Genomic DNA, 16,075 nt, shown 5'->3' on the forward strand with positions numbered 1-16,075 from the left:
CACATAGGCATTCTACAGTGAAAAAAAAAACTCTGACTCACATTTTGCATTAAAGATTTATTTTTATCGAGAAAAAAAAACTTAAATGAGGAAAAACAATACTTCTTCTACACCCTCTTGCTGCTGCTTAAGCTCTCCTGCAAATCTCCTTTCATAACAAAATTGATTTTTCTTTTATAAAATTAAAATTTGTGGTGACAAAAATATAATAATGATTCGTTTTTCTTTCTATTACATGCTTATAAGAGATGAACTCATTCACAAAAATATTAAAAACTTTTCTCCATCCTCACGCGGTACCTGCTCATCTCTCGAGGTATGTGTTGTGAGAGAGAGAGAGAGAGTTGAAGATTAATGAAAATTTCATTTAATGTTAATACATTTTACTCCTGGAAATTCTTGCCACTTGCACCGGTGGAAATCATCTTTTCGGCTCTCTCTGAGTCCATTCCCAATGACAATGTCAGGAGTCTCACCATGCTCTTGCGATCCTCTTCGGGGGAATCTGAATTGAGAAAACAAATTAAATTAAAGATTAAAAATTTGGCAAATTTAATGCAATTTTTTGAAGAATCTCCTCCCAAAAACATTTTCAAATGTTATTTGCACAGACAATAGACATGTGATGCAATATTTAATTATTGCCATCGTCTCCGTGTCATCGGAGATAGCAAAAAACAACGTATAGAAGTGCGAAAAGTTTGTGGTTTCACTGCAAGAAAAAATAATATAGGGGAATATGACCCAATTCGGATCTTTAACCCTTTAAGGTTTTTTGGGTCATACGCTGACCCAAACGTGAAACATTTTATTTTTTCAATTATTTATGAATGTAATTGTTTTTCCATATTACAAATGCATCAAATTCACGCATAAGGGGTCAAAGAAGACGTTCTGACTGAGAAAAGTCCTCTAAAAAAATTCATAGAATAAAAATCGCGATAAAAGAGCGCATGTTTCAATGTTTTTATGTTTCACGTTGGACGTTAAAGGGTTAAAGGTCCATTTTCAGTAAAAGAAAAATCTATAAAGTCCATTTGATGACCTTTTTTCCCATAATTTTTAACATTTAAAATGTTATCGGTTTTAAGTGATAGTGAGTTTAAAAAAAAACACAAGAGGTCTGAATTGGAGCATTTCTCCTAGTAATTAAGCCTGAAGAACGCATTCATTTGTGAAAAAGCTGCTAAAGCTGAATTATTACACTGAGGATTCGCAGTAAAGCCTTAAAATGCGCCTAATTTCAAAGAATTTAATTTTGCGAATTCTTGCAAAAAGGTTTTAGCATTATTTCTGCTTTTGTTTAAAAGAATAATTAAGGGATAGTTTAATATTAAAAAAAAAAACTAAATCCTCTAAATATAAATAATGGGCCTAATTCAGCGATCAAGAAACCCTTGAAATTTTTTAAATTTTGTGCTGAAATTTCAAGATTTCAATCGAATTTCAAGGGTTTCTTGGTCGCTGAATTAGGCCCATTATTTCAATAAAAAAAAGTTCTATTCAAACTATTCAAACAATATTTGTATGTATGTAGGTACTTAAACTCTACCCTCAGATAAAATATAAAAAAATAAGAAGAAGAATCAGGTTTAAATCCATCTGATTGGTTAATTATTGTAATACAGAGAAAGAGTTTTCATTGGCTCTTTCGCTTTCTCTACGTCACAACTTACTGTAGCTTCGGTGCAAACTGTATTTGAACAACGAATTACAAAATTTACTGCACCTAATATTATTAAGAATAAGATTTGAATATTTAATTTTAATATTATTTTCATGAAATCATACTTGAAAAAACATAGAATCAGTTCGATATTTAGGCAAATTCTTTTAGCTTTTAATTAAAAATATATTTTTTGTTCTTTAAGGAATTTAAAAAAAAATCAATAAGTAAACCAACTTTTTGTTTTCTATTTAACACCTGAGCATAAAAAAATCGTATAAAAGAAATATTTTAAACACAGATATTTCACGCTTTAATGCTTTTAATTTTGTATCAAATTACCACACTTTCCCCTAAACTTTTATGCATTTTTTTTAGAGATTTTGCAGAGAGTTTTAAAGAATATTTTTACGAGAAAATTAACTCAGATTTGCCCGCAAATTTTTCTTTTTTACTTTTAGCCCTTAAAAATGTCTTTTAAATTTTTTTTATTTTTCTAAAATTCAATTAAAGAAATAGATTTAAAATGAAATGAGTTAATAAAACAAGAAAAGAGAAAGCAAAATACGCAACACTCACCATTAGCATTGGTGACCTCCTGTTCCAGCTTCAATTTATCTTGGGCCACCATTAGCATGCCCTCCTCAATGGTGCCCTCTGAGATGAATTTGTAAATGTGAACGGGCTTCGTTTGCCCCATGCGATGGCATCGATCCTCCGCTTGTTTATCATTGTACGGATTGAAGTCAATGTCATGGATGATCACAGTATCAGCTGCCGTGAGGTTGATTCCCAATCCGCCGGCGCGCGTGGACAGCAGGAAGACGAACACATTGTCATCCATGTTGTAGTTATCAATGAGATCTTGTCGATCACTCACATTCGTACTCCCATCGAGTCGGAGGCAGTCAATATCGCGAATCTTCATGTAGGCCTCCAGGATGTCCATCATGATGGTGAATTGACTGAAGATGAGCACCCGATGCCCTTCGGCTTTGAGCTTGGGCAGCAGCTTGTCCAAATGCTGAAACTTCCCGGACTCCAAGATCAATTCAATCGGCAACCTGTGCTGCCCAATTGTCCTGTATTTCTGTGTGAGTTGATGAATGTAGAAGTCTGAGCGCCACAGGAGATCCTCGTAGATGTAGTCAGCATTTGTGGCTTTAAATTGCGTGTCTATGGCTAAACGCCTCGCGATGTCACGGAGTTTGGCATCAGTGTAGTGATAGCGCATTAGGAGGGGATGATTGGCGAGCTTTCGCATCTCCATCATAATTGCTAACCCATTGAATTCCGCCGTGCCCTTAACTACTCCCGTTTCCTGCGTATACTTCTCCACCAAACTCCTGTACTTCCTCCCCTGAGCCTCTGTCATTGGAATGAGTTTCACCTCGTCAGTCTTCGGTGGGAGATACTTGAGGACGTCACGCTTGAGACGTCGCAACACAAATGGGCGCATAATTCGCTTTGCCTGATCAATTTGATTCTGCTCAAAGGATTCCGTGCCATTCCCATTGACCTTCCCATCCTCCTCTTCGTCCACTTTCACCTGATTCTTCGCATTGCGCGAAAAGAGGTTGCGAATGTCATCCTGGCGCTTGGCAAAGAGTGACGGCATCACAAAACAAAGGAGAGACATCAATTCCAGCAAATTATTTTGCAGCGGTGTTCCCGTGAGGAGGATCCTTCGCTCCGAATTGATCTTGTCGAGATAATCATACCGCTGCGTTGTCATATTCTTCAGCATGTGCGCCTCATCGAAGATTGCATAGCACATCTGTGTTGTCCGGAACATTTTTCGCTCTTCCGGCAGCGAGGCTACCATGTGGTAGGTCGTCAGGACGATGTCGGTATCCTTGAGGCCACCCTTTGCCCATCTAATACGGAGATTTTTTCTCTCCTCCAGCGACCCGTAGTACTTTTCCACGACAAATGACGGGCACCAGCGCATTATTTCATTCTCCCAGTTGCACAGTGTTGACGAGGGGACAACAATCAAATGGGGCTTCCGGACGAGATCATTCTCCTTCAGGTAGGCCAGGAAAGCGATAACCTGGATTGTTTTTCCCAAGCCCATTTCATCAGCTAGGATCCCATTGGTTTTCTCATTGTGCATCGCTACGAGCCAATTTAGGCCAATCATTTGGTATTCAGCAAGTTTGAGCGTCTCCGGAATGATTGAGGGTTGCTTCACGAGCTCCCCACCCTCGGCAACGGCAACTTCCAGCCTCTTTGCCATCTTTGTGCACTTCTTCATGATTTGCGAGATATTCTTGCGCCTCCTGAGGAGCTCCTGGCAATTATTGAGAATATCCGTGGAGAGGTAGCGATTATTCTGCATGGCATCCACAAGGCTGGACCAAGTCACATACGGGCGGGATTCAACGATCGTCTGTGCCTTCTTCAGGCTGCACGTCTTAATCACGACAAGTTGCTGCAGTGTGGACTCATTGATGTACTTAAGTACGGCCTTCCGTTCACGCGACAGGTGCTCCGTGTCGTCGTCATCACTATCGAGATCACTGTCAAACACTTTATCTTGCGGCTGACACGCATCGGGGTCCTCACTGTCATCACTACCACCTGCCTCCTGGAGACGTGGCTTTTTCGCCTTCGATTCCACATGGATCTTCTTCGGGGTGGAATTGGAAGAGGAATATCCGGAAGATGCTGACGAGGCGGAAGATGTTGGCTGAATGGGGGTACTTGACGTCGTTCGCTGTGACACAATTATGGAGCTTCGTTCGAACTTTCTCTCACGCAGCAGCTGCCGTGCCTTCTCGAGATCCCAATTGGAGCGCACAAGGCAATCCTGGGATGCCAGGATCTCCGCATTTGGCTCCAGACGCCGAAAGGTCTGCAGCATGATTTCCTTTTCACGCAGCGTCAACACCTGTACCGGCTTTATCACCTCAACCACAGCCAGAGTTTTCATTTCCCCCCCATCCCCATGCAACTCATCCCCATCGCAACTGAGCTTCCTTTTGCGACTACCCCCATCGGCAGCATCCCCCGTGGACCCTGGAAAAGTTCCTGAAAATTAAAACAACAATGCGGGTTTTTCTTTAGAACAAACTCCAAGGCTTTCCCTTTGAGCCTCACAAACTCTCACCTGCATTGACGGACGAAGGGAAATGTTTCTGGATTCGTACACTTCGAAGAGACATTTCAGCAGCACAATTAGTTTCCACGGTAACGCTGTGAATTTTGTAAAATAAATTTAGCTAAAAAGTATTTCAAAATATTGCCCAAAATACGCTCAAAAATAGGAGAGAATTTTTTGGGAGAAACGCGTGTTTTAGGGCTTTTCTGCTGTGTGTGAAAGAGACAACGAGAGTTCGCTGTCAAAACTTTAACGTGTCAGCGTTTTTTTTTCGCAAACACACGCGATGACAGCTGGCACGCCGCGAGCGCCTCTAGTGGCAAAATCACATTTTTAATTATTCTGTGGGGGTATTTTTTGCTAGAGAAAATCGCAAGAAAATCGGGAAAATAGGCAGGAAAGGTGGGCAAAAAGTAGCCAAAGAACCTGCACCCGGACTCCCCGTGGGCTTGTGGTGTTGCTAATTGCCGGCAAAATGGCTATTTCCAGCTGGATGCTAAGAAATCGAAGTATGCGGTCAAAAGGTAAATGAGAGGGGAGAAAAAAAAAGTTGCGAAGATGCGTAATTCGCTCCATTTATAAAATTCATCCGTGCTGTGTTTGTAGGACGACCGCCGGAGGATTGCTACAAGTTGAACATATCGAAGACGGATGCTGAGAATGCATTTGACATCTACCAGGGGCTGAGCTTTCGGGGTACGAGTGAGCATAAACGCCTCAACTTCCTCAATGCACTCGTGCAGCTCCTCGATCAGGTCCGGGAACCTCAAAATCTCGGATTTTCCGTCGAGGATTTCCTCTATTGGTGCGTTGTTTTATTGTTTTTCTGCTTTCCGGAGAGAAATTGAATGGATTTTTCATGTTGCAGCATTTCCCCCAACCTCGTTCATCACTTCACACAAGTCCGGGCAGCGGCATTGCGTGTTGTCCGGCACCTCTTGTCCCACCCCAAGGACGTGCAGGTGTTCAATGATCTGCAACTCTCCTACCTCGTCTGCCGGAGCCTGGACATTGTGCTGAAGAATGAAGTTGAGCGTATTCAGGCGCTCAAACTCATCCGCCGGATGCTAATTCTTGCTCCGCATCTCATCAGTCCTGTCATTGTGCGTTGCCTCGTCTCACTGGGTGAGAGTGGCTCCGAAGATGGGGATCGAATGCTACGCTCCTGCCTTGCGGTGTTGTGTGAATTTGGTGTTCTCAATCCCATCCTCCTGATTGTCTGTGGCGGCGTGAGTGCCATCACGCGCAATGTCCTGGAATGCCACAGTCCACGTATTGCCGAGAGCCTCTGTGGGGTCCTCCTGCATCTCCTCGAGTGGCCACACACGCGCAACATTGCCGGCGTACGCCTTGAGTGCCTCGCAGCTCCCTACTGTGACTTCACCTACCGTCTGGGCATCATGGACAAGAATAAGTGAGTCAGATGGCAAACACATTTTTTCTTTAATTTATTTCAACAACGCCGCATCATCTCTTGTTTATTGTTGCCATTCCTCTCTCTCTCCGTCTCTCCCTGTGCAAAGGAAGTATTTTTAGCTGCTGCGCTGAAAACACTTCCGGCAAACTTCTTGCATGTAGCCGCAAAAACAACAGAGATTTAAATAGCCCCCCGAGACAATTTCTTTTGCCTCCTTTTGGAATGTTTTGGGGGACTGGAAAATTATTTGCAAGAAATGAAATTGTTTTAAAATGACTTATTAAAAGGCTATAAAATGTTTTTGGGTCATGTTGGGTAATTACAGGTACATGCGAAAAATGTTGAAGCACTTTTTTTCCCATCAAGGGTGTAGCTCTTGAATCTAAAATTTTTTCGGTTTTGAAAAATTTTCAAGTGTCCAAGTTTTTAAAAATTGAAAAAAAATAGAATTAGAGTAGGCTTTGACAATTTGTTTTTGTGGATTTTTAACGTTTGACGTTTCTATTTTAACAGTTATTGACATTTTTTTACATTTTGACAGTTGTTTGACATTTCTTTTTTTTAACCTCTGATATTACTTTCTCACGTATAAAGTTTTTTTTTTTAATTTGACATTTATTTTCTGATAGTTTAACATTTCTTTTCTCACAATATTTCTAACGTTTAACGTTTCTTTTCAAGCGTTTGACAATTGTTTTTTTTTCAGTTTTTGACAATTCCTTTCTAACGTTCAAAAATTTTTTTTTGTAAGATGATGTGATCGATCGTAAATAATTTAAGAAAATGAGAAGAAGAAAATAATTAGCCTAAAATAAGATCGAAAATCTTTCTTATTTCCTTAAATTGTTTTTATGCTTGACATTTTTCTTTTAACGTTTGACGTTACCCATGTCGACTCATGTAAAGTTTGACGTACCTTGTCAAATATTTGACGTTCCTAACATTTGACGATCTTTTTCAACGTTTTTTCAATAATTTTATAACTCTCAAGGCTTCTAACGATGAATTACTTTTCTTTTAATGTTTCACTTTTTTTTAAAAATTTTTTTCAACATTTCTTTTAAAAACATTTTTCTTTTCTAATGACGTGATTTTCCTGGAGTTTGACATTTCTTTTCCAACGAATAGATTTTTTTCTAACGTTTTTATTTATTTTTGTTTCTTTTGAAGATTTTTCTAACGTTTGATAATTTTTCTGAGACTTTGATTTGTATTGTAAATGTTTTTCAATTTTTTTTTAAAATCTCTCAACGGTTTTTATTTATTATTTCATTTCAATTAAATTCAATTTTATCTTTCTAACTTTTGACGTTGTGTCTTTAGTGTTTGACATTTTTTTTAAACGTTCTTTATTTTATTTCAAATAATCGTGCACTTTTCCTTTAATCTTTGACATTTCTTTTCTACATTTTGACGTCTTTATAGATTTTGACAATTTCTTTCAATTTTGACGTTTATTCGGTTTGACGTTTTTTTTTTCAAATTTTTAACGTTTTTAACATCTCTCAATTTATCTATTTTTTGTTTGCTTTCTTCCAGAGATGCGAGGGATTTGCGATTCACCTGCAGTCGTTTGGCACTTTTGTCTGTACTTAGAAGCTGGGCTGGTACCATTGAGTTCTGTGATCCGAGCAAACCTTCTGGCTTGAAGGCAATTGTTGATGTTTTGTATTTAAATCAACTTGAAGTTAGGGTAAGTTCTCCCCTCTCCCTTTGTGTCTTGAAGGAATCCTCAATCAGGAAATTTTTTTCATGTTTTTTTTTTTTGCAGAAAGCAATTCTTGATTTGTTGTATGAGCTGCTGGAGCTGCCACAGCCCGTGTGGACGGATGAGTATTCTGTGGCACTTGCTGTGGTCGATCCGGCTGATTTTCAGGATAACTGGCGTCTCAGTGAGGGCTTTGTTGCAATGGAGGGACGGAGTGTCCTGCCAACATTGGCAAATCGCGTCCCGAATCCGTGTGAGATTCATTTGGCGCTCCTTCTGTACTGCTTCCTTGAAACGGGACTGCTGGATGCTCTGGTTGAGGTGATTGTGAGTAGTGATACGTTCATATCGGTACGTGCAACGGTGCTCCTGGGGCGTCTTCTGCACCTCATGCACACCCTCCTGCCGGCGGATATTTGCAGTACGAGCCCCTCATTGCCCACACTCATTGCGCATGCAGCTCAGGGGAATCATCAGGCAACGGCAGCAGTGGCAGCACTGCAGGATTTGCATCAGATCATGAAGAATCGCCCAGCGTCGTGTTCCCTCTTCTTGGATAGTATCATCCAGAGTGGGAGTATTGTGCACACGAAGCTGTTTAAGCGTGAAATCAGCAGTATACCCGATAATCCGACACTCCTGCTCACGAGTCGCTTTGCGGGGACGCTGGAGAGGAGGCGGCATGACTCTGTGGGGTCATCGAGTACGAGTGGAGCTGGAGATCTCGGTGGGGATGGGAGTGTCAATGGGAGTGGGAGTGGAAGTACCAAAATGGGCACAATACGGAAGTCCGGGAGCTTCAAACGGAGTAAGTTGCTTCATTTGTTTGACAGCAGCAAGGAGGTGAGTGATCGCCTCCTCAAGGACTCCAATGTGTTGCTGAATAAGGATGGGAATGTGTGGGATTGGGATATTATTGTGGCGATTCTCAAGTCTGACAGCTTACTGAAGATGGATGATAATCAGTGTCGCTTCATTCGACGCCTCGTGCACTACTTCAAGCCCAGCAATAATCGCTTCTCGCATCAAGATCTCGGGCATGGGCGACATATTCCGGGAACTGTGCTCGCTGGCGTGGAGCTGGTGGATTGGCTGCTACGCTGCCAGGATGGGGGGGCGCAGCAGCAGCAGAATAAGGTGCACAAGTACTCAATGGAATCTCTGAGGCATCTCACGGATCTCTTTGCCGACATAAATTCCCACCTTCAGGCCATTTCGACGTCACGCAGTGCCCACGATTGCCTCTTTAGTCCGCAACACATGATCAGCACAATGTGCCAGCAGTATTTCCTCTTCATCGGGCGCATGTGCCGGAGTGATCATGGGATTATTATTCTCAAGAATACGGACATTTTCAATCAGCTCACCCACTTGGTCACCACAACCAATCACGTGTGCTACATCAAGCTGGTTGTCTCGGGGCTGGACTACTCGCGGGATCCGCTGCCACGGCAGATTCTTGAGAAAGCCCTCACGGAGTCGGTGAATCGCAGCGGACGGCTGTACGCTACGCAATTCCTTCTTGTCCTCATGCGTGCCAAGATACCAAATTTTGAAATGTGGGGACTCCCGATGCTCGTAAATCAGACCAAGGATCCGGAACAGAGTGTCCTGAATGCTGCTCTGGAGATTCTCGAAGAGGCTTGCCACGAACCGGTAAGAAATTTAATTTTGATTTGAATTTTTAGCTGTATTTTTAGTGGTTCGAAAATCGGTCAAGCGGTTTAGCCAATATGGCCGTCACAATTTTTCATAGAAAATCGACCATAAGTCGAAAACGGCTTGACCGATTTTAATTAACTCGGGGTCAAATAAAAGCTCTCAACAGGCCGTATAACTCTATAGAACATCCAAAGTTTCAAAAATGACCGCTAGGGGGCCAAAAATCAAAAACAACCTTTTCGATGAGTTTTCGATAAATATCTCGAAAACTCCATAATCGGTTTGCTTCAAATTTTGAGTTCTAACTTTGACATATCATATCTCGCGGTTCTACAAGTCCGATTTTGATCAAATCAAGCGCAAATGAAAGGTTTCATGAAACCCTACAAATTTATAGAATATTGCAACTTCGAGAAATGACCACGAGGGGCGCTAAAGTCAAAATCAAAATTTTCAAAATTTTTGAACTTGAATTTTTTCGAAAATGGCATTATCGATTTGCTCCAAATTTCGATATGTTATACCTGAAGTTAAGACTTTTCCAAAGATGGCTCAAAAGCGAAAATCTATTAAGAAAGGTCTCTTTTGAGAGCTGGTAAAATTAAGTGTTTTTATTTTTCTTGGGGTTTTTCTTAAACTTGGTTTTCTGATGTTAATTACATTTCAAGCCTAATTTTTGAAGAGATAGGAAATCACTTTTCACCATCACCTAAGTGCGACGCCATTTTCAGATTTTCCGACTTTTCCACAGAACTACCTTAAAACACAAAGGTAGGTTTTTCACAGGATCTACCGAATGGATTTTGATAGGGTAAAAACCAAATAAAAGATGAAGCATTACTGGAGAATGTACCGGAACAGATTTTCGAATTTTGACACAGAAGCTGAGAAAAATAGACAAATACTCTTATTGACTTTTCTCAACTTCTAAGTTGAAATTCAAGAATGTGTTCCGGTACATTCTCCGCTAATGCTTCTACTTTCCATTGCTTTTTACCCCATCAAAATCCATCCAGTAGATCCTGAGGAAAACCTACCTTTGTGTTTTGAGAAAAATCTCAAGATGGCGGAAAGTGATTTTCTTACTCTTCAATAATATGTCTTTAAATGTGGCCACCTGAAAACCTAGTTTAAGAAAAAACCCCAAGAAAATTAATAACATTTAATTTCACAAGCTCTCAAAAAAGACCCCCTTAAGGAAAATCCTAAAATTTTCTTCCCTTTCAGCTGTACTTGAATGAATTAGTCAGCATGTGGCCACCACTAGCTAGTCTCGGTGATGCGGGGAAGCTTGTAAAGGTTCGCTTTTATTCCACAATTAAGGGATTAAATCACATTAATGCAAATATCGTTGAGCAAACGAAACATTGGGCAAATAGTTACAACAAGAGGTGAGAAAAAAAAGAAATTAATATTTTTAGAGAATTTTTATAATATTTCTTCATTGAATTGGCTTTTAGGTATGTCCTTCTTGTTGAAGCAGACATTCATGCTAGTCTAACGTTGCATACAAAGAACGAAGATGGCACATATAGTCGTCGTAGTTGTTCAACACGTCCCACAATTGTGCCGTCAAATGTTCTCCCGCATCTCTATGGGCAACTTGTGCAGACAAGCGCTGGGATGGGGATTCTGCAAAAGCACGGAAATCTCCCGAAACTCATTGAGACGCTGTCACAGTCAACGTGCACGGATGAGATGGAGAGTTTAGCAATGAAGGCAGCTCTCTGGGCACTGGGGCATGCATCAACGAGTGTTGAGGGTGTGGAATACCTCAATGATCCCATATCGCGTGTATATGAGAAGATAATCTTCCTAGCAAAGCACTGTGAGGTCTATTCCGTACGAGCTACAGCATTGAATGTTTTAGGATTGATTGGGAGTACCAATGCTGGGGCGAATATTCTCTTTAAGCTCGATTGGATGTGTGTGAGGCACGATAGGAATACCATTTGGCCAGTTTGTGAACCCGAAGATTGGCTTTCGAAGCATCTGACGCCGATGAGGCATCAAATAGGTGATATGCCGCCGTACAATTATCGCGGGATTGAGGAGAATGTGGTGGATTTCGGTACAACTGAGACATCCTTCTACTTTGACGAGGCCAATGAGAATAAGTTGAAATTTGATGAATTCTACGTTGTTGACAACAGTATTCAATGTACGGAGGTAACAGATGACGGGACTCCTATGCCAAAGTCCAAATCACGTACCCTCCCGGAGAGTGTGGCAACGCGAATGGGGGCAAAACATGCGAGATCGTTGTCAGAGAGCAAAACATCCGATGGGTTGAGCCTCATGACGGCAACAAATCGCACACGCTTCAATTCCGGAACGGATTCCAATACATCCGGCGTGAGTAGTTGTGACTCAATAATTGGGAAGAACATTATTAGTGATTTGCATCAAACACTGAGTCCCATCCCATCCACATCGAATCTCCTGGATATACGAAAGCCAAGTGAGAAGAGGCTGAGAAAAATCTCCCTCACGGGTGTCCCAATTCGTGAGAATACCATTAGTCCGCAAGATCTCGAGGGGTATGCCAAGTTGCGTTCACTGAGGCGCCATCAGAGGCCAATGTTGTCGGAATCAGCGGCTGATGAGCTTGCCGAAATGATGGAGGATGTAATTCTCAGGACGAATAAATTGGATTTGAGTGATCAGCAACGATCACTCAAGGTGCGGAGTCTCGATCGTCAAGGTTTTCAACTCACCCCGTCGTCTAGCTTCAAGAATGACGAACTTTCATCACCAAAATCCGTCTCGAGCTCCCTCAAACTCATGTCGTCGAATGACTCCAAAGGACCTTGCTATTCTGGTGAGTTAACTTTTAATCAATCAATCAATCAATTAATCAATTTTTTTTCTGCTAAAACTATCAAATATCAAATATTCCTTGTTTTGAGAGCCCTAAGCTGGGTAAAATAATAGTGGCGGCTAAGGTTCAATTGATCTGTGCGATTGAAAATAATATTAGTTTATCCTTGAACCTTTAGAAACAGTAACTAGAAAGCTTTAAGTTAATATTAGCAACGAAAAAATTAAATATTTAAAGGAATGCGAAAAATCTAACATTCTATATCCATAAAAACTCGGATTTCGAACCAAGGATATCTTACGTTAGAAATAAGACAAAAACGTTTTAACGTTTGTGAAAAAAAATTTACATTGAAAAATCATAAATCAGAAAATAAACATACTCTAACTTTAAAATTTCGAACAAATATGAAGGTCTTTGAGGATTCCGAAATTGAAAATCTGGTGCTAGAAATCCGGAAAACTGAGGTCCGGCTTCTAAGTTTAGAAAAGGGAAGATCTAGTATTAAAAATTCAGAATAAAGAGATAAAATTAAAATCTAGAACTTTTAAAAATGATTTCTTCTTCTTCTTCTGCACTTTAAATTTGTACGGCTGTTGGATTCCTTCCGGATCCATATAGCCTAAAAATGATTTAACGCAAGAAATTCATAAAAAGATGATCAAATACCTTCAATATTCAAGTTTCAGCAGTTCTTGCCTAATAATCCTGAAAGTTATAAAATAAGAAATGTCTGGTATTAAAACAATTAGAAAAAATCTGAAGCTAGAAATTCTAGAAAGGAAGACCTAACGCTAGATTATTAAAAAATAATAATTCAATAATTAATAATTTGATAGAAGTTTTTTGCTAGAAATTTATAAAATAAAATATTTAATGATAAAAATTTGGAAAGTTATTAAATTCGTCATTAAGAAACCATGATCGTCCAGTTAGTTCATTAAATCGTAAAAAAGAAACAATAGGTTTATAGGTACTTAAACTAATTGAAAATTGAAAATAAGGGGTAGATTCGGATATAAATCTTTTCTTTTTCTTACAATTCGTCAGTTATAAGATTTTTTTGTATTCTGGGAAAAATCTTATAAAATTTTAACATTTCAAGGGCTACATTGCAAAAACGGCTAAGTCGGTTCGGAGCTCGTACCAAGTTAGCCGGTTTTACAATATGGCCCTCGATATTATTTCTTTCGGCTTTTTGAAGGAAAATTACTTTTTCAGGACTCTGAAGATCTTTTTCACTGTTTTCTGGAAAAACAAATTCTTTGTTTTTCTCTTATTAGACGGCAATAAAACGATTTAAAAAAAACATCAATTGTCAAAATCTTTAGAATTTTTATTTGTAAGAAAAGAAAAGATTTTTATCAGATTCGACCCCTAAATTTCAAAATTCTACGAATTTTAACGTTGGAAATTTTTGAAAGTCTGATAAATATTTTTTTTAAGCTACTAGATTTTCTTCTAATATTGGAAAAAAAACTAAAATTCTTATTAAAATAATTTCTAAATTGATTTTTGCCTGTGTCGCCCAATAAAGTAGGGCAACTTTGAGCTCCAATGCGACAGTCTATCTTAAATTATTTACCAACAACAATTGATTAATTTTAAATACAAAATCAATATTATTAACAATCTACTATTCCCCCCTCTCTCTCGCCAGGCATCTGTCTTCCACGGAATATCCTGGATTTGTTCCCGAAGCGTAACATAAACACAACATACGTGTCACGGTGTATGCAGGACATGGAGGTGGGTGAGATGAATAATTTGATGGTGTTGAAGCAACAATTTCTCGTTGATGGGATTGGAGGTGGTGGGGAGGGTGATGAGAGCTCCGTGAGTAGCCTGTCGGATATCTCAACGAATAGCAAACGCTCGAAATGGGCGGGGAAGCACAACCGGAGTAATTGCTTACATTGTTGCCGTTCCAAAATAAATCGTCTCCATCCACGCACCGACAGTGACATCAACATCCACCGGCGGAAGAGTCAGCAGAACTCCCTGCAGCAGCTGTCGGACATAAGCTTCCATTCGCCGGAGAGTGTGTTGAGTGAGGAGAGTATGCCGGATCGTATTACGGCCAATATATTGCGGTATGTGCAACGAATGGCAAATCCGGTGTGGAGTAAACACAGCAAGATGTCCCTGTTGGAGTTGAAGCAGAAGCATCCGTACTCCTTTCAGGATATTTGTCTGTATTCGGAGATTTGCAAGGCAATGGGGAGGAATACGTACAGGCAGAATGCTCGGAGATTCCTGCAGGAGCTCTTCCTGGATTTGGACTATGATAGTTTCTACAGTGAAGCGAGTGAGATCATTCAGCGAAGGGAGCGTGAAATGTCTGATGGGGAGAGTTCCACGAAGGGGATACGTCTTGAATTGGAGATTGTGGAGCCGCTGCCGCAGACGGAGAATCAGCGGCAGGGTGTTGATGAAGTTGAGGGTGTTGAGCCAACAATGGGGAATGCGATTAATTGGACGTCGGGCTTTCAGAAAGCCAACAAATTGGGCCTTAAATCTCCACCCTTGGCCAGTGTGTATGAGACAAGTGTGGAGAATCTCGTTGATTCGCAGTCAAAGTCTACAAAAGTCGTCACAGTGGATTGCCATGAGCCACCTGATCGTGGTGGTGGGAGGCAGCAGCACGATGAGGAGGAGGAGCAGCAGCAAAGGATGAACAGCTACAGTGGGGAGAGTAGCAATAAGAGGTGGACAATGAGACCACGTTTCCACACATTGGAGCTAGATCTCACGTGTACACACAATAAATTCCCCATAACAGATCGGAGTAGGAAGAAGGATTACTCACCCACGTGGTATGTTGGGATCTTTGAGGATGGTGGTGGTGGTGGTCTCAAGGAAACCGGAATTATGCCAACGGTCGTAACGGCAGGGAGTTTGTACTGCGAGAAACGCTTACAGTCATACAAATCAGAGGCTTCGCTATCGCGGAATCGACGAGAGGAGAAGGATTAAAATAAAAAGGATATAGAGGCGTTGGTGGAAGGATACTTCTCTCAAAGGCAGGTGTGTGTGCTCTGCAAATTTTCTTCTCACTTTTAGAGATGTTTCAGTGTACATTTTTTATTCGAATTTATTTCCCCCACTCCCAAAACATATAATATTGTTAATTTGTATGATTTTTTTTTAAAAAGAAAAATTGAATTTAATAAAAAGAAGAAAGAAATATTTAAGCGCGCAAAAGTGTTGCTCTGAAAACAACGAAAAAAGTATTGATTGCCCTCATTGGATTTGTGCCGAAAATGCATCAGAGAGTTGTTCGTTGAAGGAGCGGCGGGGAATGGTCAATTGAGGGAGGTTTGGCAGACACAAACTGGAGCAGACTGTGCAGAGACTACTAAATGATAAACCACATGGAACCTCCTAACAAGCTAAAAAAAAAAGAGAGAAAAAAGGCTAAATGTGATAAAAGGAATGAAGATTTTATTTTAAGGAAGTTGCAGGATTTAAAAAAATTCATTTGAAAGATTTTAAAGAAGCTTTAGTGGAGGTTTTTAGTTTTTTTTATCAATTTTATTTATTTATTTATTTGCCTTCTTCAGGTCTTTGAAATTAAGTAATTAGTTTGAAAAGGATTTTCTTTTGCCAAAACGTCGCTGGAAAACTAACAACACCTTTTTTTAGTTTTTTATTACTGTAATTTACATAATTCAATATTCATTCAACAGAAAACGGAA

At 40.2% G+C, this 16,075-nt stretch overlaps 2 protein-coding genes across 3 annotated transcripts; one reads left to right on the forward strand and one right to left on the reverse strand.

Annotated features, from left to right (window-relative positions):
• Positions 1 to 37: 37 nt before the first annotated feature.
• LOC129791183 (SWI/SNF-related matrix-associated actin-dependent regulator of chromatin subfamily A containing DEAD/H box 1 homolog) lies at positions 38 to 4,992 on the reverse strand. 2 transcript variants are annotated; one of them, XM_055829232.1, is made up of 3 exons: positions 4,779 to 4,992; positions 2,246 to 4,687; positions 38 to 505 (listed from the first exon to the last, which is right to left on the reverse strand). In XM_055829232.1, the coding sequence occupies exons 1-3, from the start codon at positions 4,831 to 4,833 to the stop codon at positions 384 to 386; spliced, it is 2,619 nt and encodes an 872-aa protein (XP_055685207.1). In that variant the 5' UTR covers positions 4,834 to 4,992; the 3' UTR covers positions 38 to 383. The 2 variants fall into 2 exon arrangements, with proteins under 2 accessions (XP_055685207.1, XP_055685206.1); XM_055829231.1 differs by having other exon boundaries at positions 2,246 to 4,699.
• Positions 4,993 to 5,081: 89 nt separating this feature from the next.
• LOC129791182 (rapamycin-insensitive companion of mTOR) lies at positions 5,082 to 15,581 on the forward strand. The gene is made up of 8 exons (XM_055829230.1): positions 5,082 to 5,293; positions 5,376 to 5,574; positions 5,638 to 6,183; positions 7,726 to 7,879; positions 7,958 to 9,550; positions 10,784 to 10,947; positions 11,017 to 12,377; positions 14,038 to 15,581. The coding sequence occupies exons 1-8, from the start codon at positions 5,245 to 5,247 to the stop codon at positions 15,351 to 15,353; spliced, it is 5,382 nt and encodes a 1,793-aa protein (XP_055685205.1). The 5' UTR covers positions 5,082 to 5,244; the 3' UTR covers positions 15,354 to 15,581.
• Positions 15,582 to 16,075: the final 494 nt, after the last annotated feature.

Source organism: Lutzomyia longipalpis, chromosome 2 (genome assembly GCF_024334085.1).
Source record: "Lutzomyia longipalpis isolate SR_M1_2022 chromosome 2, ASM2433408v1".
NCBI classification, from domain to species: Eukaryota; Metazoa; Arthropoda; class Insecta; order Diptera; family Psychodidae; genus Lutzomyia; species Lutzomyia longipalpis.